At 48.9% G+C, this 24,942-nt stretch overlaps 2 protein-coding genes across 4 annotated transcripts in view; one reads left to right on the forward strand and one right to left on the reverse strand.

The window, feature by feature from the left end:
• Positions 1-24,942, reverse strand: part of SYN2 (synapsin II) — a 190,074-nt gene that overhangs the window by 61,623 nt on the left and 103,509 nt on the right. For all 3 annotated transcript variants that reach the window (XR_009732589.1, XM_061397199.1, XM_061397198.1), the window contains exons 2-5: positions 19,486-19,543; positions 18,128-18,219; positions 15,603-15,759; positions 10,599-10,688 (exon numbers count right to left, since the gene is read on the reverse strand). Coding sequence is in view for 2 of the 3 variants with exons in the window: in XM_061397199.1 (XP_061253183.1) it covers positions 10,599-10,688; positions 15,603-15,759; positions 18,128-18,219; positions 19,486-19,543 (397 nt within the window). In the remaining variant the exon portion in view is untranslated. The remainder of the gene's footprint in view (positions 1-10,598; positions 10,689-15,602; positions 15,760-18,127; positions 18,220-19,485; positions 19,544-24,942) is intronic.
• On the forward strand, positions 1,546-13,126 carry TIMP4 (TIMP metallopeptidase inhibitor 4). Its single transcript, XM_061397200.1, has 5 exons — positions 1,546-2,261; positions 3,650-3,747; positions 4,168-4,282; positions 7,514-7,638; positions 8,257-13,126. The coding sequence occupies exons 1-5, from the start codon at positions 2,123-2,125 to the stop codon at positions 8,452-8,454; spliced, it is 675 nt and encodes a 224-aa protein (XP_061253184.1). The 5' UTR covers positions 1,546-2,122; the 3' UTR covers positions 8,455-13,126.

Below are 24,942 nucleotides of genomic sequence, written 5' to 3' on the forward strand. Positions count from 1 at the left end.
ATTGGTCAGAGTGTACCTGTCTCTCTGGGGAAACCTACAAATATTTTTCTTGGGAACACCCTTGGAAGGGCTCTTTAAAGAACCAGTGCAACCTATTTGCATCAGAAATTTAAGAATTTAAAAACAGAGTGACAGTGACTTGCCTTAGGTCAGAGCATATTAGTGGCAGAACTACAAGGAGCCCGTTTTCCTGTTTGGTATTCTCTGCATCTTTAAGACTCATTGCGTCACCCTTCATGTGTCCAGCTTTCCTGCACTGAACCTGGCTTTTCTCCCCTCTTACACTCTCTTCCTTGCTCACCAACACCTCAAACTCAGCATCAAACACAGCTCAGAATGCAAAGGCATATTTCTGCCCAGTTTGGGTTGGAAAAGAGCTAACATAAGAATTCAGCATGTTTACCATTCAAAAGAGAAGCTTAAGAAAGTAAATGCTACCTTGTTGTTCAGTGGCTCAGTCGTGTCTGACTCTTTGCGACCCCATGGGGGTGACACACCAGACCTACCTGTCCTTCACCACTACCTCGAGATAGCCGTATTTTAACAGAGAAACCACAAAGACTTAAAAGAAGAAAAGCCAGCCCCCAAAGGCAGGATTTCAAGCTGTTACACAATGGCCAAGGGAGAAATAACGTGGTAGAGGGGACCAGACGTCAGGAGACCTGCATCCCAGTCTCTCGGCAACGCCTCCCTGGGCCTCAGCCTTCATATCCGCCAAGGGCAGAGGCCAAACGGGAGGCTTTCGAGAGCCTGTCCAATCCCACATCAGACAGCACTCTGGCTGGGGTTGCACGAAGATCCAACCCGGACGCCAAATCTGGTCCTTTCTAAGTCAGGTCAGTGCTCTCTCAGCTGCCTTCTTTGCAAACATCATGACCACCTCGAGACGAAAAGAAGTCTTTCAGAGGATACACTACTGACTCTGACGAAAAGTCAGATTCCTGTGGGAATCCTGAGTGTGACCAGATACTGGGAGTGCCTGACCTGAGGATTTCAGCACTCCTGGCTGCGGCCAGCTGAGGCTGGGGCAAGGAGCTTCAAGTTCAGTTTGAGGCAAGGGTGTGAAGCGCCTGAGAGAAGCGGCACCCAGCCTCCTACTGTCCTGTGCAAGACTGTGGAGACTCCCTCCAACCACCCCGAGGGTCTCTACTCGCAGCCTCGGAGCACTACGCTCCCCGTCAAACAGCACAGGCGCCAGTCCACGAGTGCCTCACTCGTTTTCAAAGCGGCCCCGCCCTCTATAACAAGACGCAGTCTCTCGGCTGAGTGGGGCCCTGAGACAGGACATCAGGGTGGCCAAGAGCAGAGAAAGGGCTTTGAGGGCCCAGGTTTGCCCCGAGTGATGGGCCACCCCATGCTCTGAGCCCCTCAAAGAGCACTGTCCTCACGCCATCTGCATGGGCTCGGGGAACGCAAAAGGGTTTCTAAGGCACCGGCTGCTTTCTCCGCTGTCTCTCCCCACCCCCCAGCCAATAGAGCCAAGACACACACACACACACACACCCCAACTTTCCCTGTCCTGTTCCATTACTGTTTGCTGTTGCTTTGGAGCCTCATAAATAGGGCATTGAAAACACTTCCTGCAGCTGAAAGAAGCCCTGAGGAGCTTGTCTCATTCCCAGTGTGCAGCTCAGCAAGAGGTCCGGCCTTCTCTGTCGCTGTCTCTCTTGCCTGTTGTAATTCTGTCTGCCTCTCTCTGACTCTGCCTGTCTCACTCTTTCTGTTTGAGCCTCTCCGCACTCTTGCTCCTTTTGTCTGAGTCACAGACCCTTGGTCTCTGTGCTCCCCAAGCATCTGTCTCTGTGGCCCTGTCCTTCTGTCCTGACGCCATCCCCTTTCCCGGTGCCTTCCCTCTACTTCGAGAAGGTTCAGGCAGGGAAACAGCACGGGGACTCTCGCGGCTCTCCCCTGCGCCTTACTGAGCCTGCCGGCCAGGAGGGCCGCGGGTCGGCCGCCCGAGGGTGGCCTGCGGCCAAGGGAGGGCGGAGCCCACTGGGGCGGGATTGGCTCTAGGTCCACCTCATAAAGCCAAGGGCGAGGGGCGCGCCGCGCTCTGGAGAAGCCGTGGAGGGGCAGTGTGGTCTGACAGTCCCCGCAGGATCAGTCGCAGCCCTGCGGAGACATGCCCCAGAGTCCCCGGCCCGTGCCGAGCTGGGCGCTGCTGCTGCGGTTGCTGGCGCTGCTGCGGCCGCCGGGGCTGGGCGAGGCGTGCAGCTGCGCCCCTGCGCACCCCCAGCAGCACGTCTGCCACTCGGCGCTCGGTGAGTCCGGGGGAGCCCTCGAGGGCCCCAGCAGTGGGTGGGGGTCTGTGGGGTCGAGGTGGGGCCGCGCCGCGGACTTGGAGTCTCGAGGGAAGGGGTGGAGCTCAAATCCCGCCCCAGTTGCCTCCTGCTGCGACCGGTGGGTTGGGCCGGGCCGGCGCCATAGCAACCATGCAAACGCAGAGACCCGCTGACTTGCCAGAGAATCAAAGACAGTGTAGGGCTTCCCAGGTGGCGCAGTAGTAAAGAACCCAATTGCCAATGCAGGAGACTCAAGAGACAAGGGTTCGATCCCTGGGTCGGGAAAATCCCCTGGAGAAGGGCATGGCAACCCAGTCCAATATCCTTGCCTAGGAAATCCCATGGACAGAGGAGCCTGGTGGGCTACAGTCTATGGGGTTGCAAAGAGTCAGCTACAACTGAGAGAATGAGCCCAAAGACAGTGTAAAGGGCTCCAGAGCGATCCCCTCTCCCCTGCCTACTGCAGTTATGGGATGTCACTGAATAACAAGTCTCCGGAACTATCCAGTGATTATTCTGATCCATTGGTTAGGGGGGTTGGGGGGGAGGGGGTTCAGAGGGTTGGGCTTTCATGATAAACATCCCTCTGTATCCAAGACTATAACTGAGGTTGTCACCACGGCCCCACCCCAACACACACCCTTTACCCTTTCTCTCTGCCTGGAATGCCCTTCTTCAAAAACCCTTAACTTCCTGGCAAACTCCTATTCATCCTTCAAAACCAGGGAGTCTCCTCTTCTCTGAAGGCTTCCTGACTCCTGGTGCTACCACAACATCTCCAACATCTCTGTGCCCCTAGTGTGCTGTGCTGTTGGTCTTTGTAAGAGTGTTCTCCACTAAACCAAGAGTTCTGCAAGGTGGGGGCCCTTCCCTAACCATGCTTGTGGGCCTAGGACCCAGTGTTAGACCAGGCACCGAGGAAGAACTTCATAAATAGGTTTTGATTACTACCCGAACAACAAAGAGATGAACTACCTCTGTGCACAGTCAGGATATTTATTAATTCAATAAACATTTGCCAACGTCAGCTGGTCGGGCTCTCTCTGAGGTCCTGGGCTACAGCAGTGGATGACTGCACACTGACTGCCCTCATGCGGCTCCTTGGCCCTGCCCGTCTCCACCCGCCTTAGTCTGGGCTGCAGAGAACTGGACTCCCCAGAGCAGCAGGCAGAGCGGAGAGACTCGAGGACCTGGTAGGTCCGAGGGGTTTGGAAGTTCCAGGGATTGTAGAATCTTCCTTGCAACCCACCGAGACCTAAACCCAGAACCCCCCTTCAGAATTCTCCAGAGAGCCACAGGTCACCCAGATCCCAGGAGGATCACTCTCACCGGCTGCTGAAGGTCCCCTCTTTTCTCTTCCTGTGCAGCTATCCGGGCCAAGATCTCCAGTGAGAAGGTAGTTCCTGCCAGCACAGACCCTGCTGACCCTCAAAAAATGATCCGGTATGAAATCAAACAGATAAAGGTACATGGGGGCAGGACAGGGCGTCACCCCCTTGGGCTGTTAGGAGGAGGTGGGGGCTGTGACCTGGGAGGGGTGGGGCTGTGGGGCTGGTGGTTCGGGCGGCCTGGCTCAGTGATGCTAGGGGTATAGATACTGAAGCAGAGTGGATGACATGTAGAAGACAGGCCATAGGAGCCAGAGGACAGTGCAGGACAGGCCCTCTGTGCTTGTGCGTGGGGCTGCTAGAGGAGCCTCCCTTCTCACTGGAATAAACCAAGGTTTAAATATTTTAGGGAGATAAGACCCAGCGGTGCCATCTGTGCGCAACAAGTCCTGAACTAGACTTTCACTTAACTTTTTTAGATTAAGAAAAAGTTTTTCCTGTTAAGATATAAAGTACACTTACTGACTCAATATTGCTCTTTCGTAATTACCTTTCAGATGTTCAAAGGGTTTGAGAAAGTCAACGATATTCAGTATATTTATACGCCTTTTGATTCCTCCCTCTGTGGGGTGAAACTAGAAGCTAACAGCCAGAAGCAGTATCTCCTAACTGGTAAGTTAAAGACCAGCAGCGGCCCTATGAGTCTCTGCCCTAGGAAGGCAGGCAGGGAGGAGCCAGGCTGACCCTGGGCAGCAAGCTGAGCCGTTTTCTTGGGCACAAGCAGCTGCGTTACTCAAGGCAGTCTGAGTTGGGAGAAGCCTTGGTAACCTCCCTGTCAGTGCCACTGCCTTCCTAGTTCACAGGCTGCTGTCCCAGCCTAGGGCAGCTGGTTCTGTTTCCAAACAGCTTTAAATGATGTAAGATTTTTGGTGTGTGCATGCTCAGTCGTGTCTGACTCTTTTTCAACCCCCATAGACTGTAGCCCACCAGGCTCCTTTGTCCATGGGGTTTCCCAGCCAAGGATACTAGAGCGGGTTACCATTTCCTCCTCCAGGGGATCTTCCTGATCCAAGGATCGAACCCGCTTCTCTTGCATCCTCTGCATTGGCAGGCAGATTCTTTACCACTGAGCCATCTGGGAAGCCTAAGGTTTTTGGTATCTTGAGCCAAATTATGCCACTCTGAAAATGCCCCTGGTGGGTTCAGCTCTGCCCTCTGTTCCAGGATGACCCTTCAGAGGCCTGAGGACAATAGATACATGCACTCTAGCTCCAGGTTCTGCTGGCCGTGGTCCCCAGACCCCTTCCTGTCCTGGCCACTTTCAGCGGGATAGAGCCTGTCCCCGTCCCTCCCCAGCACTGAACCCTGAACCGGGGACCACACTGCAGGGAGGTCTGAGTCACACAGAACAAAGGAGGATTGTGCATTCGCAACCTCACCCCCACATATACACAACACACACATAACAGTCACTGTAGCCTACGATAGCATCAGCTTTAGGCGGCCATGACGGGTCACACTCTTGGTTCGTGACTGACTCACACCCAAGGCCTTATTCTGGAAGTGCAGTAAAGCACAGGCCCTAATAGCAGCCTTGATTCTAATATGATTCTGTCTCCAAGACCTTGGGCCCAGGCAGATCTCCTCATCCTCCACTGACTGGGATAAAATAGTTAAAGTACCTCAAAAGAATCTAATCCATAACTGAATGAACGCAATACTGAATTATTTTGTTGTTCAGGGAAGGTATCTGTGTGGTTGTAGACAGGGAAGCCTCACTGTGTAAAGTGAAAGTAAAAGTGTAGTCACTCAGTCGTGTCTGACTCTTGGAGATCACATGGACTGTAGCCCACCAGGCTCCTCTGTCCACGGGATTCTCCAGACAAGAATACTGGAGTGGGTAGCCATTTCCTTCTCCAGGGGATCTTCCCAGCCCAGGGACTAAACCCAGGTCTTCCACATTGCAGGCAGATTCTTTACCATCTGAGCCACTAGGGAAGCCTTCATTGTGTAAGTGGGATCTAAATTTTCCCTAAAGGATAAAACATATTTAGAAAGAAGGCCAGGAAAAGAGAAACACAGCTGGTGGGGAGAACAGAAGGAGGAATTCCACTCTCTGTCCATCCCTTCAGCAATGAGTGACCACCTCCTCACTGCCTGGCCTGGGGCAGGCAAGTGGAGATGCACTAAACATGCCACAGTCCTCAAGGAGCTCCTTCACAGTTCAAATTTCTAAGAAGGCACAGGTGTTGGAGGCCACGCAGGTGGAGGGCCCCAGCTCTGAGGACGTGGACTGTGCTGGACCGGGCACCTCTGGATGGGAGAGCAGGGGCAGAACAGGCCCCTGGCATCTCCAGGTCCCGGGACTAGCTGATGGGGCCACCTCCTTCCTGAGCACCTGCCCCCTGCTAGGGGCTGAAGTGCATCAGGGATGCAGACACGCGCTGGCTGCCTCAGGGAGGTCAAGTCCACCCGGAGGTGGGGTTAAGTGACAAAGCACAGGCTTACTGAAAACTCATCCTGGTGCCCATGCTCTGCAGCAGAAGATGCAGCCCTTCTGCCTAATACCCTCTGAGAGCAGACCCGCTGACCTCCCCAGCCCTGCCTCCTGTCACTGCTCAGTGGCCGTTCCCAGCCCCTCATTTCCCCTGGGGCTTAAACTACTTGCAGTTGCAAAAGGTATTCTGCAGGGCTGTGTCCATCCGTCCCAGTGTCCAGAAGTCCTTCCCCAACTTGTCTGGCAGCTGAACTCCTACCCATCCTTTCAACGCCCAACCCAAGTATCATCTTAGACACCCTTCTTGCCCCCACCCCTTCGACAGACAGAGATAACTGTGTTTCCTTTGTTCTTATACCACATCCTGTATAGAATCATACAACGGTATCATTTTCTGCTTGTTTGTCAACCTTGAGTATTCACGGGAAGGACTGATGCTGAAGCTGATGCTGCACTGCTTTGGCCACCTGACGCAAAGAGCTGACTCACTGGAAAAGACCCTGATGCTGGGAAAGATTGTGGGCAGGAGGAGAAGGGAAGGGGATGACAGAGGATGAGGTGGTTGGACGGCATCACCAACTCAATGGACTTGAGTTTGAGCAAACTCTGGGAGATAGTGAAGGACAGGGAAGCCTGGCATGCTGCAGTCCATGGAGTCGAAAAGAACTGGACACAACTGAGCAACTGAACAACAACAATTTGTCTTCCCTACTAGTTTTTAGCTCCTTAGGGGTAGAAATCCTGTCGTGTTTATTTCCTGTATTCCTGGCACCAGGCCATAGTAGTTGCTCAGCCAGTAAATGACTGAATGACTGACCTTCTAAGAGAGGTGAGGGCTAGTATGGCCAGGGATGGCTTTGCAGACAAGGTGGTACTAAAAAGGGTATTTGTAAAATAGGAAAGAGTGTGATATGTAAAGAAGGGGAAGGGGACAGACTCACCAAGATATCACTGGAGCAGGAGAAAGGTTGGAAAAGGTTGAAAAGGAAGAGAGACCTACTAAGTATCGAACATCTTCTATGGGTATTCTCTCATTTAATGTTGACAATAACCTTATTATTCTCATCTTTCAGCTGAGAAGTTACATGGCTTTCTTATGGTCATACACTAGTAAATGATAGAAAAGAAGGGATTTCCACCAAGATTCTGACTTAAAGCCCACATCCCTCTGTCTGCACCATGCTAATGGAAAGCCCTTTGCCCTACAACTCTCCCTCATACAAACATCATCTGGTAATGGCTTTGATATAAAGACAGTAGAGGTTTTTCTGGCTCCTTCACTGAGCCCCATGTCACCACTTCCACCACAAGATACCGAGGAGGCTGTGATTCTGGGCTCCCTCAAGAACTCCTAGAGCTCCACAAGCAGACTCCTCATGTTGGCTCTCCTCTATCTCTCCTTTAAGGTCAGATCCTCAGTGATGGCAAAGTCTTTGTCCATCTTTGCAACTACATTGAGCCCTGGGAGAACCTATCCTTTCTGCAGAGAGAAAGTCTGAATCACCACTACCATCTGAACTGTGGCTGCCAAGTAAGGACTGTCTATTTCCAAGGTCTTCGGGGGTGGGGGAAGGGCCATGCAGCCTCACCCTTCGTGTATTCCTTCCTTCCCGTGTGTGTGATCTATTCACTTGCTGTACTATACTTGAGGTTTGTGATGGATCAGGCATCGTTCAAAGCCGGGGGTGGGAAAGCAACAAGGCCCATAGTCCCTGATCTCAATGTACTTGCATTCTGGCTGAGAAGGCAGCCATCATATAAGACACACTGGGATAATACACTACCACTTAAAGAGTCTAGTCTTTTTGTCAGGACCTGTAATGGTTAATTTATTTAAGATATTTAGTCTTTAAAACAAATTTATGAAGAGTTAAGATTTCCATTTTATGGGGAAGAAATTCATGTTATAGGAAGTGAAGTGACTTGCTTAGGTCAGTGGTAGAATAAGGGCCTTCGGGCCTTTTGGGAGGCAATACTGTATGTGGAGAGTACAGGGGAAAGAGAACTAAGGGAGAAATTTGGAGACTTGCAAGGGCCTTATAAGCCAGGGGGCATTTGAGCTAGGCTGTAAGAACATGTAGGAGTCTGAAAGGCAAGAATAGAAAAAGGACACCCTACTCACCTGGATGTTGTGTGGCTATGGCTCTAGATCACCACCTGCTATGCAGTGCCCTGCACCATCTCGGCTCCCAATGAGTGCCTCTGGACAGACTGGCTATTGGAACGGAAGCTCTACGGGTACCAGGCCCAGCATTATGTCTGCATGAAGCATGTTGATGGCAGCTGTAGCTGGTACCAGGGACGCCTGCCCCTCAGGAAGGAGTTTGTTGACATCATCCAGCCCTAGGACGGATCGCCACAACCCTTTGAGAGTCCCGAAGACCAAGCCCTTTTCCTTCCTGGCAGGGCGCTGGCTGTCCCCACCTGCTTTATGGATGCCAGACAAGGGGAAGTACCAGGTGGACGGTGTGGCCAGCATGAGGGCAGGGATGGGGCATGTGGCAGCTTGTGTCCAGGACCCCAGTCCAGAACACGTCGGGCCAAGGACTAGGGAAAGCAGCAGGACTTTTCTCTCCCGCCCTCAGCCCTTTATCCCTGCCTCCGAACTTTCTAGTTGAGCTGGTATTTGTTGCTGATTCTGGCTTAGTTTCTTTTTTCAAAGCTAGGACTATTCCTTTTTCTCCCCAGATAAATGTGTTTTCTTTTTATCTTAACTGATCTGACAGGGGAGAAATGATGACTGTTATACATACGGGATGGGGTGGGCTTGTGAGATATAAGAGCAGAACGTGGGTGACAGTATCATAAACAGGCTGATTTGGAGAAATGAAAAGAACAACATCCTCTGGCTGTGTTTCATCTACTCCTCCTGTCTCAACTCATTCTGATCCTCAGATATACTTTCAATCTGTTTAGCGGGGTGACAAAGGGGGACAAGGAGTCGTTCAATGTGAAGCCTACAGTGTAATCCCCTCTATACCATTCTTGGCACAGGGCCTGGCCCAGTTAGCAAGAATAGACTTGGGTATTGTCTCTCCAGGTTAACTATACTTAATGTCCTCAACTGCTGTCCAAAAGGCTTCTTCTCTGTCTCCTTTAGAAAGTCCTTCTCTACTACATTACTAATGTTTTCATTACTACTTCAAAATCTTTTTTAAGCTTAAAAAAAAAAAAAAAAAAAGCCTTTCTCTTATAGAGTTGAAATTCCCTCTTCAAGCCTCACAGAGATCTTAGGGGTGAGGGGTGGGTGTCCTCTCTTGAGAGCAAATTTTAGGCTAGAAGACAGGAGAAAAAGAACACAAGGGCCCTTGGGGGAGAGGATGTAGGTGAGGAATATACTTTGCAAGTGTTACAGTTCAAGTGGTCAGCCTGCTAGATGCTACAGCAGGACGAAGCCAGCTTCGAGAGCTCCTCGCCCAGCCTTCTGCTCAGTCCTCTCTTGGATGCCCTGAAATCTACAAGCACAGCCCCTGAGGGTTCCTCTGCCTCTACAAGCCTTCCTGACTTGTCCTGAAAGGGAAAGCCCTAATGGGGGTCTTAAGGATTTATCAGGGACAAGTGCTTAAAGTTCCATGGCCTCTCCTGGGGAAGCTCTGGCAAAGATGGAGAAGGTAGTTCTTTCCAAGGCCCCAAGGTTCTATACGGCTTGCTGATAAGCTGGGGCATGCACAAAACACCAGAAGAAGATTCCACAGAAATGGTGCAAATGGAGAGTCCTTCTGGAGATCTCTGTCCTGGAACACAAGACTTGGAAAGCTAAGGCAGAGAGTCTCCACTGGTGGGTTAAGTAGAATTACCCACTGACCACGCAGGCCTGGGGCAGAGAACGTGGGGCCAGAGATGAAGAAGGGGTATAAACATTAGAGGCAGCCTCCGTACCAACCATCTATCCCATCATTCTGCTCCTTCTGCCATCCTGGGATGGCCTCAGAGAAGGTAGAGTGAAAAGCAGAGTGAAATCCTTATCTGAATTTTGAGGAAGCCCAGGGAATGGAAGGGCTGGTAAATAATATCAGGAACAAAAGCTTACATCTGAGGAGCACTCCACACTCCTCACAGACTATTTGCTTAAAGAATCTCACTGAAACCATGCAAGTGTCATATTAGCTATCCTGGCCAGGAATCATTAAGCCCACTCGCCTTTCGGATTGGGATGCTGACACGTGGTGAGGGAATGTAACCGTCTGTGACTTGTGGCTAGAATTGCAAGCAGCAGGATCTTCTGACTGTTGATCCATCTAGGTTGTTACTCTCAGCTTTTGATAAAATGCCCCTGTTTCTGCTCTTTCCTATTCTGTCTCCAAGTTTCAGAGACAGAGGGCTGTCAGCTAAAACCCAGACACTGTGGCCTCACAAAGCAGGTCTGCAGTTCAACCTCAATAGATTCTCTGGGGTTGAGAGGCTGAGGCACACCTCAGAGGCCCACAGCCAGCACACGGCTAAGCTCAGAGTGCAGACAGCAGAGACTGATGGCCCCTCTCAGTCACCTACCATTTCTTTGTGGTTGGGGTAGTAAGTCTGCTCAATGAGCGGGAACTTTTCTCCTCCCAGTGTCTTGTAGATGGCCACCAGCTGGGCAAACTGCAAAAGAGAAGCAAAGGTTTCAGTTTACCCAGACAGCTTCTGGAACAGACAAAATGGCAATCCATTGAACAAATATTTATTCTGCATTTGCTCCACTGAGGGCTTTGTGCAAAGTGCTCTGAGGATATAAAAGAGGTGTCCCACCCTCTATTCTCCAGGAACATATGCTTCTGTTGGGGAAGGGAGAGAGTGAGCTACTATTCATTCAGTGCCTACTCAGTGTTAATGATATTTCATTTAATCCTCATATCGAACTGATGAGCTAGGGTCTTTATCATCTTCATTTTACATATGAGGCTCAGGAAGGGTAGGTGACTGCCTAAAGCCACAGTGCTGCGAAGAAAGGTATAGCTGGGGTTGCAATTTGGGTCTGTATAACTTTAACCACCATCATCTCTAGAGATGGCAAGTGATGAAGCTGGATGGGGGAACAAGGGGCCCAGTCTTGGAAATTTGAATGCCAAGGAAAAGAAATCATGGAAGGTAGCAAAGACAGACACTGTCTTCTGGACTCACTGCTCATCTAAGAACTGAACTCACTGGATCCTTCACCTATGAGAAGCCCCAGCAGCTCCGGGGAGGAGGGGTGAAGTGCACGTACTTAAGTGTCAGGGTCTGCCTTTGGTGAACATGTAGCGTCCCTGGTGTCCCCTGCCCACCCCTCTGCTTTATAAGTGGAGAAACTGAGGCCCAGAGAGGTTGTTCAATCAAGGTCACAAAGTAGTTGAGCCAGACTCATAGCCAGACCCCTTTAGTCCTAACCCGTAACTCTTCCTTCTCCTCCATGCAGCTGCCTTTCAGGCTCTAAAGAGACCATGCTCTTCCCACAGGAAACTTTCCAGTTCAGTCCGTTCACACTCATTCCCCACCTCCACACACACCCACCCCAGAGCACTAGCAGCGGCAGTGATCCAGCATCTTCTCTCTGGTGCTACTGGGTTCACACTCTAAGCCACTGATACCTGGAACTGCTGGAAGGAAGAGTTGCCAGATCAAACCGACCTTCTGTTTACTAAAGGAGGGAAAGATAGAACATGTTTCAAAAGCCCAGTTCCTGTTTTCAATCAGTGATGTTAGCACGTGTGTTGGTACGGGGAGACAATAAAAGCCAGAACTGGGTTGTTAGAAAACCAGAGTCTTCTGATTCTTCTTCTTCTGCCTTGAACTTGCTTGTCCTTGGGCAAATTATGTCGCTTCTCTATGCCTCATTTTCTTCATATATAAAACAGACAACTGAATTTGGTCAGTTCTTCAGACTTTTTAACCACGCCAAAAAAAAAAAAAATCTTTTCATTGTATTTCCTCCTAAATTTCATGATGAGACTGCTGTTTAGTGATCATTGGCTGTGGTCCTTTTGTGCGTAGAGACAGAATCTGTTATTTTTGAAATGCTGAGAAACATTGGCGTTTCTGGGTCACTTTCCTCAGTGACATGCAGTTGGTGGCTCTAGATCTCCAAGGCCTCCTCCGGGGCTGCAAGTATGATTGATGGACCCCCAAGGCCCTAAGATTTTATTATTGGAAGAGACTTCAGAGAGTCTCTAGACCAGACATCTCGTCTTACAAATGAGGAGACCAAGGCCAGAGAAGCAAAGGGGAGCACAGGCTCCCACATCGTGCCTGGAGTCGGGGCTGTGCTGGGACAGGGCCCGGGTCCCATCCTGCCCAGTGTGCTCTTGACTGTACCCTGCCGTCCCTGCTGGTGTTCTCTGGTTCTTCCACATTCTCTGACTGTCAAGACCACCTCTCAGACCTTTCCTGCATTCTCCAATTCCCTCCACTACCTCACCTTTAGGTCCTGGCTGGCCACTTGGAATGACTGGACTCCTGTTCGGTGTCTGGATACCTCCCTGAGCTCCCGAGGCCTTCCAGCCTCCCCCGCCAGCTGATGCCAGCTCTGCCTCACAACCTTTGTCCTGCTGCAGCCCACGCCCTGGCACAGCATCAAGGCATGTGGGGCCCTATCTTCCCAGCATGTGGCAGAGTTACACAGACACCACGCTGATGCCAAGAAGGCCCCCGGCGGGCTCCCAGAGTCCTGGCACAGTCAAGACTAAGATGGCAGCCAGTTCCCAGGCACTAAGCTGGTTCCCCTGGAACTCACGCTGCCCTCCTCCACCTTCTGTAGTCCCTTCTGCTCAGAGCACTAGACTTGGCATCTAACCCCTGCCTCCTTGGAAGCTCATCCTCAGTCACAAGCACACAGTCATCAATTAAACAAAAGTAATATCTGATAAGGGTCATTTCCTCTCCACATAGACAAAAGAATGCATTTGGAGCTGGGGGTGGTATTGGCAATGAATAGGAAGATAATGCTCAGCATAACCATTTATCCAATATATCAGGAAAGATTTCTCAGATGAAATGGGATTTCAAGATCGGTCTGAATTTAATGTTACCCTTATCCCTCCTGGAAATAAAATGCTTCAATTCAACTCTTGTGCATTTGCCTCTAAAAAAACCCCACATACAGTGACAGGATTTTCAGATAAATCTGCAGCAATATGGCAGGCAGAACTCTTGCTCTCCCTGGAATGCTGCTTTCACTGATAGGTCTTACTTCTGCTTCCAAACTCCCCATGTGCCTGCCCTGGGCAATCTATGAAATAGCCGATGTGCTCAGAGGCAAGGTGGAGCCTTCACAACACGGCTGAGGCCTCTCCTCATGCCAGGAGCAGCCACAGTAGAGACATTTAGAAAACACACACCAAAGTCATGGTCTCAGAGGGAAGCCCCCTTCACAGTCACCAGATTTGTTCATCCCCGTGAACAATATATAAAATGCCATTAGTGTGGCAGCTGCTTAGTGAAAATGAAGGGAGAACTTGGTATGTGGCCAGGGAGCCCTGCTGTTCCCCTGTGACGCCAACGGCAATGTGCTGGAACTGTGAATGGGTGAGAATGTGAACCCTCACCAGATCCCAGATCCCAGGAGGGGCAAAGCCCCAGCCCAGGCTCTCTGACCCGCCCCTCCCTGGCCACTGGCACAGTTCTGGAACATGCAGCACAGAATAAGTTTCTTTCTGATCCCCAACACTGGGGGCTATAACACCAGGCTGGCAGACTGGTGGCAGGTACTGTGATCACTCCTTGTTTCATGCTTATGCTCAGTCGTGTCTGACTCTTTGTGACCGCCACCACCCCCCCTCCCCCCATGGACTGTAACCCACCAGGCGCCTCTGTCCACGGGATTTTCCAAGCAAGGATACTGGAGTGGGTTGCCATTTCCTTCTCCAGGGGATCTTCCCAACCCAGGGATCAAATCTGCATCTTCTGCATTGGCAGGCAGATTCTTTTATCACTGAGCCACTGGGGAAGCCTCCACTCCTAGTTTACAGACAAAGAAACCAGGGCACAGAGTGGTTTAGGAGGCTGATTAGTGAGATTGCCCAGAAGAAAAGCCGATACTAGCAGAACCACCCTGTGTGGCTATGAGGGAGCCAAATTCTAGCAAGTATTGAAGGGGTGAGGGAGGAAAGGGCTAGGGATGAGTGCAGCACGGAAGGCCGTGTGACTAAGGGGAAACTCGTTGACGGCCTCATACGCGCTCTCCTGTGATCAGCAACCCATTCAAATCACATAACTCCGGCAGCTGGTTTGTGCAGAACTCTCGGACTCCAAGTCCTCAGGCCAGACAGAGGGAAAGGCTGAACGAGGGGCCACTACAGCAGCTCCCAGATCTTTCGACTCCTCGCTCACTGGTCTTCCTCTCACACTGTCAGGTCTCCCTGGCTTCCAGTAGGAAGACTGAGTTCAGGTGTAAGAGCAGAGGTGATGGGTCCTTTTGGCTAAAAAAAAAAAAAAAAACACCCCTGTTCCAGCTCCCTGAGTGGGAGAAGCTTGGGGTCTGGGAACTCCACAATCAGCCACCAGTGCCATGACCCTTGGCAAGCCAGTGTGTGAGAGCTGAAATAACTCTTGAAAAACAAGAAGAGAAGGATGTGACTAGGGGCAGGTGTTTCCTTCTGAGAGGAGCAGCCTGGAGCAGCAGAGTTCTAGGAGCTGGATCCCCTTGGCAGTCAGAGGGAGGCTAGGGCAGCCTAGATCCATCTCAGGCCACTTCCTCTCCCAGCTGCACTCTTCTCTCTGCTCAAAGGCTTCCACTGCCTCCAAGATTTCCAGACTAGCCCAGGAAGAGAACACCAGACCAGCTTCTTCCTCACATGGTAACCCAGCTTATGCCAGGGATGGTGTGAGAGAAATCCTGGCTCTGAAACTTTGGTGAGTTACTGAATCCTCTCTGGGTCTCATTTCTCTGTAAAAAGTGATAATAATGATAATAACACCTTCCTTGTAAAGCTATTATGAGGATTAAATGAAGTTCATGTAGGAAAATCTCTGAAGCTGGCATCACATCATAAGTGGTCTTATACTCCTTACCTTCCTTCTGAAAATGGTCACGTTTCTGCCATGAAGGAATGAGAGCTGATTATCTCAGAGGGCACTTCCAGAGCATAAAAGCGTCTGATTTGGTATGTGTGTGGATGAATCTCATTTTAAGGTTGCTGAGACACTTGGTAGGACTCTGACACTGACATCCCTCTGAAGTGCACCATCCCCTTGGTCCCCACTGGCCTCAGGCCTTTCCAATGGTTAAATCTTTCGGAGGCAAGAAGTAGGTGTTTTTATTGCTGTATCTGATGGCTGCAGACCTGGAAGGGCTCCTTCACAGAATCTTTGTGTGACTCTGCTGTGAGGCCAAAGGTCCTTTCTGCAGCAGAGGCAGCCCAGCCAGTGACAACAAAGTCCTACTGTGAGAGCCTGCTCCACCCCGTGCCCCAGCTGAAGCTCCTCCCACATCTTCTCAGCTGGCCCCTCATGGTGTCTGGATCAACAGAGGTCCTTCTAGGGACCCGGAGACAGAGGATCAGGATGCTGCCCTTTTACCTGAGGGAAGAGGGACTCACTCACCACCCACGGCTTGTCACAGAAGTTGTAAATGGACTCCAGAGAGTTGATGCTGGGGAGGCCTGCGTACTGCATGCCAATGATCAGGTGGCGGAAGTCCTCATTCTCTGCCATACCGAACGCATGCTGCCGGATGAGCACAAAGTCTGGCCGGAAGGACCTGGAAAGAATGCAGAAGCAAGTCTGCCACCAACCAGCACCTCAGGTCACGTATCCTCTTGTCTCCCATCTCCAAAGCCCAAGACAGGGAAGGGGTTCCCTGAGCCAAGACCCTCATTTTGTCATGACTGTTTTCTTATGGACTAGGAAATGCTGTTTTATGTCGGCACTCCTCAAAGGAGATTTGAACAGATTTCTGAAATTCCTTTCCTCTGGAAAAGACCCTGATGCTGAGAAAGATTGAGGGTGGGAGGAGGAGAGGGTGACAGAGGATGAAATGGTTGGATGCCATCACTGACTCAAAGGACATGAGTTTGAGCAAACTCCGGGAAATGGTGAAGGACAGGTGAGCATGGCATGCTGCAGTCCATGGGGTCACTAAGAGTCGGACATGACTTAGCAACTGGACAATTCCTCTAGGTTAAGCACTGACTTTTTCTAAGGTGCAGAAGCCCTCAGGGAGCGGGGAAGAAACACATTTAGACTGCCACATCTTAAGTCAACAACAATTTTCCGTGTCCCTGTGGATGAGAGTGGAAGCTCCTGTGGCTCTGGAGTTGGCACCCCGAGGGGGTCCCAGCAGACTCTGAAGATACCACACTTGGCTGACTTCACTGCCCTGCCCCAAAGATCCCTGACCTCAGCATCCTGCTCTGACTCCTCAAGCTGCTCTTTAAAGATGCCATGCCCTCAGCAACTCCCCAGGTGAGCCAGGGTCCAGGCTGGCTGAGAACAGATGCCAGACACCCCAGTTTTATTCCTCCAAAGCAGATTTAGGGAGGGGCACGAATGTTTCCACAGAGCTGAGGTTGAGCAACTGGCTACAGGAAGCTGAGAGTACAGTGTGTTCCCAGGCACAGGAAGGCTCCCTGTGTTTCACCTCCAGACAGCAGAGGTCCACAGGATCAGGGCCCCGACTTCATGCCCTGACTCCTGAGGAACCTCACCTTCCCAGACAGTCGGTTCTGTGGCAGCATCTCCCCTCAAGGTTCCAGGCTTTGGCCATTTCACACATGTGCAGTGACCGACCTGGTTCTCTGCCCTGGGACCCACCCAATTCCTGCCTACTGCTCCAGCCCCACCTGGGCTCAGAGATCAGTCTTTCAAAGTAGAGGTGGGAGGACCCCTCCTCAGTCACTCAGGAGAGTGAGCATCAAGTCAGATGGCGTGTGTGCCAACCTCCTTGTGCCCGAGTTCTGGGAAACTGGCTCCGTCTATATGCCTGAGACCAAACCTTATATCCCGGTTACTGAAACTGAGCTCCAGGCTTGCAGTAAGCGTCAGGTCCCCACACTGGTGATGGGAAAGGCCTGCCTTGATTTTGCCAGATCCGTCCCAGCACGCTGATACGGGCCCTCTTGTTGCCACCCATTTGTGTCATGGATCCCTATGACCTACTCTACTTGCAGCTGGGGGAGCCCATCATTGTCTCTAGAAGAAGCTTCCTGAGTGCTCCCCAACCGTGGGTGGGCAGCTCTTTTCTGTCCTCCTCAGTCTCCAGGATGGATGAGCTCACACTCCCTGACATTTGGCTCCAGACACCTGAGTTCTGCCTTCCCTGTCACAGACCAGGTCTGGTTGGATGCTGGTGGCCTCGGGGTCAGGGCAGTGCAGGTTGAAAAAGGGAAAAGGGTGAAGTGAGGACTCTTTCTGGAGCAAGACCCTAATGCCTGGAACCCTGAGGCCACGCTGAGTCCTGGGAAAGAATAACAATGTGGAAACCATGCTCCCTCATCTGGAATCTTCATCACCTCCCACACAGAATTGTTGTATTACAATTGATGACGTCTACACGTCACCTAGCACCTCACCTGCAGCCTAAGTGCTTTGTAATTACAAATTTTCTTCCACTCACAGTCCATATCCCTCTGACCCAGGCTTTCCTATCAAGACTTAGGAGTTCCCAGAAATTTGGAATATAGCAGAACACTGGGAAGGGCGTTAAGAGAATTCACATAGTACACAGGACTCTGCTGCCAACTCACTGAGTGAATGGAAGCAAATCCATGTAAAATGGGAGGCTGGACCAGAGCAGAGATTTTTAAACTACCCCCCGGGCCCTTTTCTTTTAAAGCAATGGAACCATGTTTTCCAGGGGAAATACACTGAGAGATGAAAGTCCAGAGCTGCACTGGCTAAAGTGGGGCTGGAGTCCTCCAACACCTCTGACGGGAACCATCCAGTGACTGCAAAGTGAGCTCTGCGTCCACGGAGCTTCCTTTACCATGGAACTAAGACATCTCTAAGGGCCAGAGCCAGCGTTCTCTGCTCCTTCCACCACCGCCACACAGCACATCATCAAGGTCGGTACACTACACACGGCACGCCCGAGACGGTGGCAGTGACCCCGAAGACAGAAAGGACCTTACCGGACCACCTTTGTGCCATTCCGGAGCACCTGCATATCCACGGCGTAGGTACCATCCGCATGGGCCACCAGGTTGAGCTCTGAAAATTCCGCCTGGAAAATAACAGGAGGGGATTAAGAGCGTGGATTTCACCTTATGTGTTTCTTACTATGATAGAACATAACTAAATAAAATTAGCAGTAGGGGAGTGAGCCCTACAGTCCTGACTCTGAGAGCGCCCCCCATAAAGCAGCAGCAGCAGTATCTTTTCCACCAAACATGTATTTACAGTTTGCAAAGCATTTTCCCAAACTGATCCCATCTACTCTCATAGCCATTCTATGAGGCAGGAGGGACAGAAATATTATCCTTATTTACCAAAGGAGCAGTTAAGTGACTTTTCTGGACAAACAAAGCTTACTGTTGGCCGAGACAGGAGCAAAACTCAGGGCTTCCGACTCCCCACCCAGCATCTTTTGTGCTGCCTCTCTGCAGAGCAGGAATGCAAACTGAGGCAAATATGCCCTTTCTCAGTCTCAACACAAAAGCACTAAGTTTTCATTTAGGAAATCGGGTTTCGGTACTGCTCTGGCCCAATGAGATGCATAAGATGTTCAGGCAAGTTACTTATTCTCTCTGGGTGGACAGTTTCTCCCATCAATAAGATGGAAATAATTTTTATCAACCTTGCCTAACAAGTTATTTTAAGAACTGAATGCAGCAATGGATAGAAAGAGTAAATCTGTAAATCCCAGTACACTGTGTAAGGAATGATGAGTAGCTTCTATCGTTACAAAGAAAATACATGTTCTGTGTAAACTGGACATCCCCCCTCCCGCTGACTCAAATGGACCTAATCCCTACTTATCATGAAGCAAAGGGAAGATAAAAAAATGAGCCTTTCAGGACTTCACTGCATTAAAACCAGGAGGTGCTCTTTGTTCAGTTCTCTCTGAAGTGCAGCCTTGGGCACAGAGGAGGCCTCATTGGAGGCTGCACACCTGAGTGGCAGACACGTATCTACCAAGCAAGGCCTTGCCACCACAGTGGAGGTGTGGCCGTGTCCTCAGAAGACGCTCCTCTACAGTGTTCCTCAGCCCGAGGACCTTGCACCCCCAGAGGCCCTAAGAGCTACACTGCTTGCCTCCCTAGAGACCCCAGAGCCATGAAGAGAAGTCAGGGGAGTTGAAAGATGCAGGCTTCAAGACCGGGTCTCATAGAGAGAGAAATCCTGGAAAGGGTAGGGGGAGGAGGTAGAGAGCCTAGAAGCTAGTGATAGACCCTGATCTTTCCACTTGGCAGCACCAGATGGTTCACTCCAGAGTGTCAAGTGGGCCCCACGATGATGCAGATGCAATCCTGGGCTCCAGGGTGGTTACCTGTTCCACTTTGATATCATAATCTCCAAGGATTTTTTTGCCCCGAAAGCACTTGGCCCTGGAAAAAAAGGAAAAAAAAACAAACAAACAAACCCACACCTATTAGTTTTGTACAGGTGTTTGTCATCAGAAATTCACTTTCACAAAGATGAGGAGGCCCACGGCACACAGAATCCCAGAATGAGAGTCAAGAGACTTGGGTCAGTGTTAGACCTTAGTCTGCTACCGGATCACCATGAGAGAGCCTCCAGGCAAACCATGGCCTTTCCTTTCTAAAATAAACCAAAAGGCCTCTCACTCTCAGGCTGTCCGCTTCTATGAAAACAGTTGCTGTCATGTTTTGGCTACAAGTGAAGTCCAGGAGTAGGATTTCCCTGGTGAGACTCCTGGTACAAACCAGGTCAGTTTATGCCTCACTGTAGTCTCCTTATCTTTTTCCCCATCCTGCGTTTCACTCTGGTTTTCTAGTTGGTTTCTACCCTTGGAATTTTAGTTTCTGAAGAAACTAAAACTATTTTACCCCTTCATACCCATACTTCCAGAAAGGATTTGAGGTAATTGATAATTTAAAAAGCAAATATAACCAATAAATCAAGGAGGAAAGGACAGTCAATGAATGAAGCAGAGTTAATTATACCAGAAAAATAGTGTGGGGGCGGGGCGGGGGGGCGGAGAGGCTTCGGAAAAGTACTGTAATTGAACACAAAACCTCTCCTGTGTTTCTGAACAGTCAAGGGGATGAGTCAAGCCTAGATAAACCGTACTTATTGTCTTCCCATTTTGTCACAAGCCAGAGGAACCTCACAGTCCAGCTGCTGGTAAGAGGACTGAGTTTGTGCTTGTATTTATAGCCAGTGCTACTCTGCCCTTCACCTACCCTTCCTCTCATAAGAGTTTCTTATCTGCCTTTTTAGGCTGCTTCTCCTTCTGTCAAAAGGGGCTTTCCACCCCGTACCTAGGTTGGCCTTGCTTTCCCAGTGCTTGAAATTTCAAATCAGCACGTCTCACTGGAGGTTTTCTTAAGTCCCTCTCCGAAACAAAGGGCTAAACTAACATTTACTAGGAATCATATTCTAGGAATTATATGTTAGTTGCTTTCAAGAACATCTCATTTAACTCTCATAACTACTTTTGAGATGGGAAGAAGGGCATTCATTTTTGAGATGAGGAAACAGAGACTCAGAGGAAAAACTGGCGTATTCAAGGTCATACAGCAAGTGAGTGACAGAAGCAATAATCACGCGCTAGTCTGAACCCAGAGTTGTCGGCCCTGCACAGCACTATCTCCCTCTGCTCGTTCATTCTTGTCATCTTCATTCCCACCATTACGAAAACTGACTTGACGTGTATGCTGCGTCACAAGTTTCTTGTCCCATTTTCCTTCTTCCACTGAGAAAGCGCGTGAAGTTGTGAGCGCTAGTTCCATTTCAAATACTTCCCGCCCCAGTTCCTGTGAACTGCCCAGGATGGGGCCAGGCTATTTCCTTTCCTCTCTGGTCCTGGAACAGTCTGTTCCAGGAAGTTGTCATTTGTCCTGTCCAAGTCCCTGGCTACCCTCAAATTGCTCCTCAGAGGCACTCAGCCATCCTAGAACTGGATCACCGAAGTTCATCTCCGTACCTCTGCCCCAGTTCCTTACTGTGCTTCATCAGCTTGCTTCCAGAGCCCGGCTCAACATTCATAGCTCAGCAAGCCCCTCAGGCAAAGGACATGTAGCACATCTTATTTGTGGGTTTAAGTAATAGTCTACGCACTGCTCTATCACTGCTCTGGGGATCTTGTGGACTCTGTAGGTCTTTGTCCATGACTCTAAACAGAAGTAACTGGAATAAAAAATGATCCCATGAGGATCCTCGCTTGTGTTGGTGAGCTGTTTCTACCTTGCTACCAGCAATGTTTTCCTGATGCTTCCTCCCAGCTTCCCATCTCTAAATACCTGCCACCCCAGTCTTAACCAGTGGTGGAAGAATGGTCTCAGAACTGCTTGTCTCAGAACTGCTCATTTCAGTTTAACAGTAAAAGACTGGTTAATGATAACAATGCATCGTAAACCCTTCAGCAGGAAAGGAGAATAAATGTTTTGCGGACCATTTGTTTTGTGTGTGGCAGTTTTTAGTTTTTAAAAATCAGTACTATTTAATGGAAACAACTTGAAAAAAAATCTGTCACAGAATTTGAGATCCAATTAAAAAAAAGTTTAATGAGAAAAGAGGTCTCCTTCTGTGAGGTATGTCCCAGAGGCATAGACAATAATCTCTCATTTGGTACGACGTCTTGCATTTTCAAAGCACATCTCTTGCCTTATTTGTTCCTTACAACTTTGTGAAGTGGCCAGGATAGACTGTGCTGTCCATTTGACTAATGGGGAAAGAAAGCCAGAGCAGCTAAATAATATGCTCGAAATCACAGAGAAGTTCACAGGAGCTAAGCCTAACACTAGTAGTTTATATCTAGGTACTTAGATGCTGCCAGTTTTTAAATTCACTCATTTATTTTGTGGGTTTTGAACATTGATATTGAAGGTATAATTATAGATTCTGGCTGTGTTTATCTGCCACTTCCTGCACCTGCCCGTTGACCAAGTTGGCTAATGACCCTGTTTTCATGCCTTCTCCCCACCCCCACCTCTCCAATTATCTTAATGTCTTTTCCTGAAGGTAATTTGCCCTGTTGGAAATCTCAGTTTGTGTTTCCTGGCTCCAGGTCACTGACCTCTCTTGGCTGTGCCACGTCCTACAGAACAGAAGCCAAGGTGGCAGGCAATGGAGCAGGCTTTGGTGGCAGCCAAGGTGGCAGGCAACAGAGCCTTCTTGAGGATGAGCACATTCTCCCAGGTGTCTTCGTGGAAAATTTTTTGTAATTTACAAACAAGTGACAGAATTACTTCCTGATCCTAAGAGAGCACTGTTAGGAAGCAGTGTGCTAGGATCCAGAGGGCTCTGGATCACAGGGCCTAGAATCACAGTTCAGGTGGGAATCCTAGCTGTGCACTTTTTTGGTTCTGTGACTTCTGGCAAGTGGCTTAAATGAGAAAAAAAAAAAGTATGTCAGATGGCTAAACCAAAAACTCTATTTTCAAAAGAACTTAAAAGTATAAGATGAAAAACACATTTTCCCCCTCCCATTCCTCTTATCCATACCCCTCATTACCCCTTGCAAGTATATCCTTCCAGTGTGGGGAAAATGTATGCATATATTTGCCTTCATGTATGCTTCGAACATACACATGGCATCATGCTATATACATTCTTCTTTCTTGCCGCATAATTTTTTATTGCATTTAAAAATATATCAGTCCTTTGGGGTAGCATATATATTTTAAAATACTAATTCTTCCAATCCATGAATGTGGGATATCTTTTCATTTACTACCTTATAATAACTTTGTATAGAGTATAATTGAAAAAAATACTGAATTAATATGTTGTATGCATGAAACTAATATTGCAAGTCAGTTGTACTTCAATTAAAAAAAAAACAACAAATCTTAGTGATATGCTTTTAGCACATATTGATAAGACTTCTTTCTTTGTAATAGTTCAATTCCATTTCCAGTGTTTGGACTGTTTTTGCTATTACAAACAGAGCTACAATGGCTGACAATTAAAACTATACTCATAAGATTATTTTTTCCAGCTTTACTAAGGAATCATTGACAAATAAAATTGTACTATTTTCAGTGTTCACCATGATGACTTGATATATGTATGCTTTGTGAAATGGGATAACCACAATCGGGTTAACTGCCACACCCATCACCTCACATTATCACCGTGTGTGTGTGTGTGTGTGTGTGTGTGTGTCCGTAAGCGTGCACTGAGAACACTTCAGATCTATTCTCTTAGCAAATTTCAAGTATATGATACAGTATTGGTAACTGCAGTCACCCCATTGTACATTAGAAGGATAATTTACTGCAGAAGTGCTGGTGCAGGGAATAGACAGAAATTTTACTGATGTCAGCACACTGCCTCCCACCCAAGAAAAAGATTATACCACACTCCACAGTGTTTGAGCATCTGGGAAAGTTACTTCACCTCCCTTAATTACTCCCCTCAGTCCCTTGCTTAAGTTGGGCAAAGAGAAGGGTCTCAGTAAGGACTTTCTGACTGCCAGTCTTGTCAAATCAATCCAGTTCACTCCCTTATGCTCAATCTAAACAGAAACCAAGATGTACATCCTTGAAGCACAGACTAAAAATATCTATGGTGCCTGGGTTGTCAATTTCCCCCTATTGTCACATTTTCTTAACAAGCCTACCAGCTGAGGATCTATGTGAGTTTAATGGCCTGCAGCTTCCTTGAGGGACGAGGCAATGAACCATCTCCCCTCACTGCTAAAATGAGTAGAGGCTTCTAGATTTAACTCTTCTTACTCAAGGCACAGAACACACTCAGGAATTCCCATCCACCAGCCAACTAGGGCTCATAAGGCTGAGGAGACCTCATCAGAGATGATTCCGCTAAGGCCACCTCAAAACTTGGCCCAACTTTGGCAAGCCCGGCTTAAATACTCCCTCTTTGCGCATGGGAAAATGGAGAAAGGTCTAGAAACAGGAGTTGAGTTGAGGCCTATTTCTACCACTTCTCAGCTGTGTGACTTTGGGCAAGTAACAGCCTTTCTGAGCCTCAGATTTGTCAAGTATAAAATAGGGCTAATAATGATTTTCATAATGATAGTAAACATTCACTACATACTAACCACTATTCTAAGAAGCCCCAAATATTCTATGTATTTTACCTCATTTAATAATACCAGGCTGTTGTGAAGATTTAATGAAGCCAGATAAAAATAAATGACATGAAAGTGTTTTGGAAACTCTGAAATATTATGCAAATATAAAGTTGTTGTTGTTCAGTCACTCTGTTGTGGCCGACTCTTTGAGACCTCACGGACTGCAACAAGCCAGCCTTCCCTGTCCTTCACTATCTCCTAGAGTTTGCTCAAACTCATGTCCATTGAGTTGATCATGCTATCCAACCGTCTCATCCTCTATTGACCCCTTTCCTCCTGCCCTCAATCTTTCCCAACATCAAGGTCTTTTCCAATGAGTCGGCTCTTCACATCAGTTGGCCAAAGTATTGGAGCTTCAGCTTCAGCATCAGTACTTCCAGTGAATATTCAGGGTTGATTTCTTTTAGGATTGACTATTGGCAAAATGCAACAAACATTCACATACCAGGGATTATTGCTGTCTCACCACAGCCAACAGGATTCTTTCTCTTCTGAACTTTTGTCTCATTTATCATCTACTCATGATATTTGGCTCATGGCCTCATCATCTGATATTACCTTTCAAACTCAGTTATCTAATAACCTGTGTCATCACTCCCCAACTCCAGCCTCAGACCACTAGATTATAGAGCAATACTTCAAAGCAAGGAATATGAATACAAACCTGGATTTTTCATCATCTTGGATTTTAAATATTGATTATGTTCTTCTGTCATATTATGT

The sequence above is a fragment of the Bos javanicus genome, chromosome 22 (genome assembly GCF_032452875.1).
Source record: "Bos javanicus breed banteng chromosome 22, ARS-OSU_banteng_1.0, whole genome shotgun sequence".
Taxonomy (NCBI): Eukaryota; Metazoa; Chordata; class Mammalia; order Artiodactyla; family Bovidae; genus Bos; species Bos javanicus.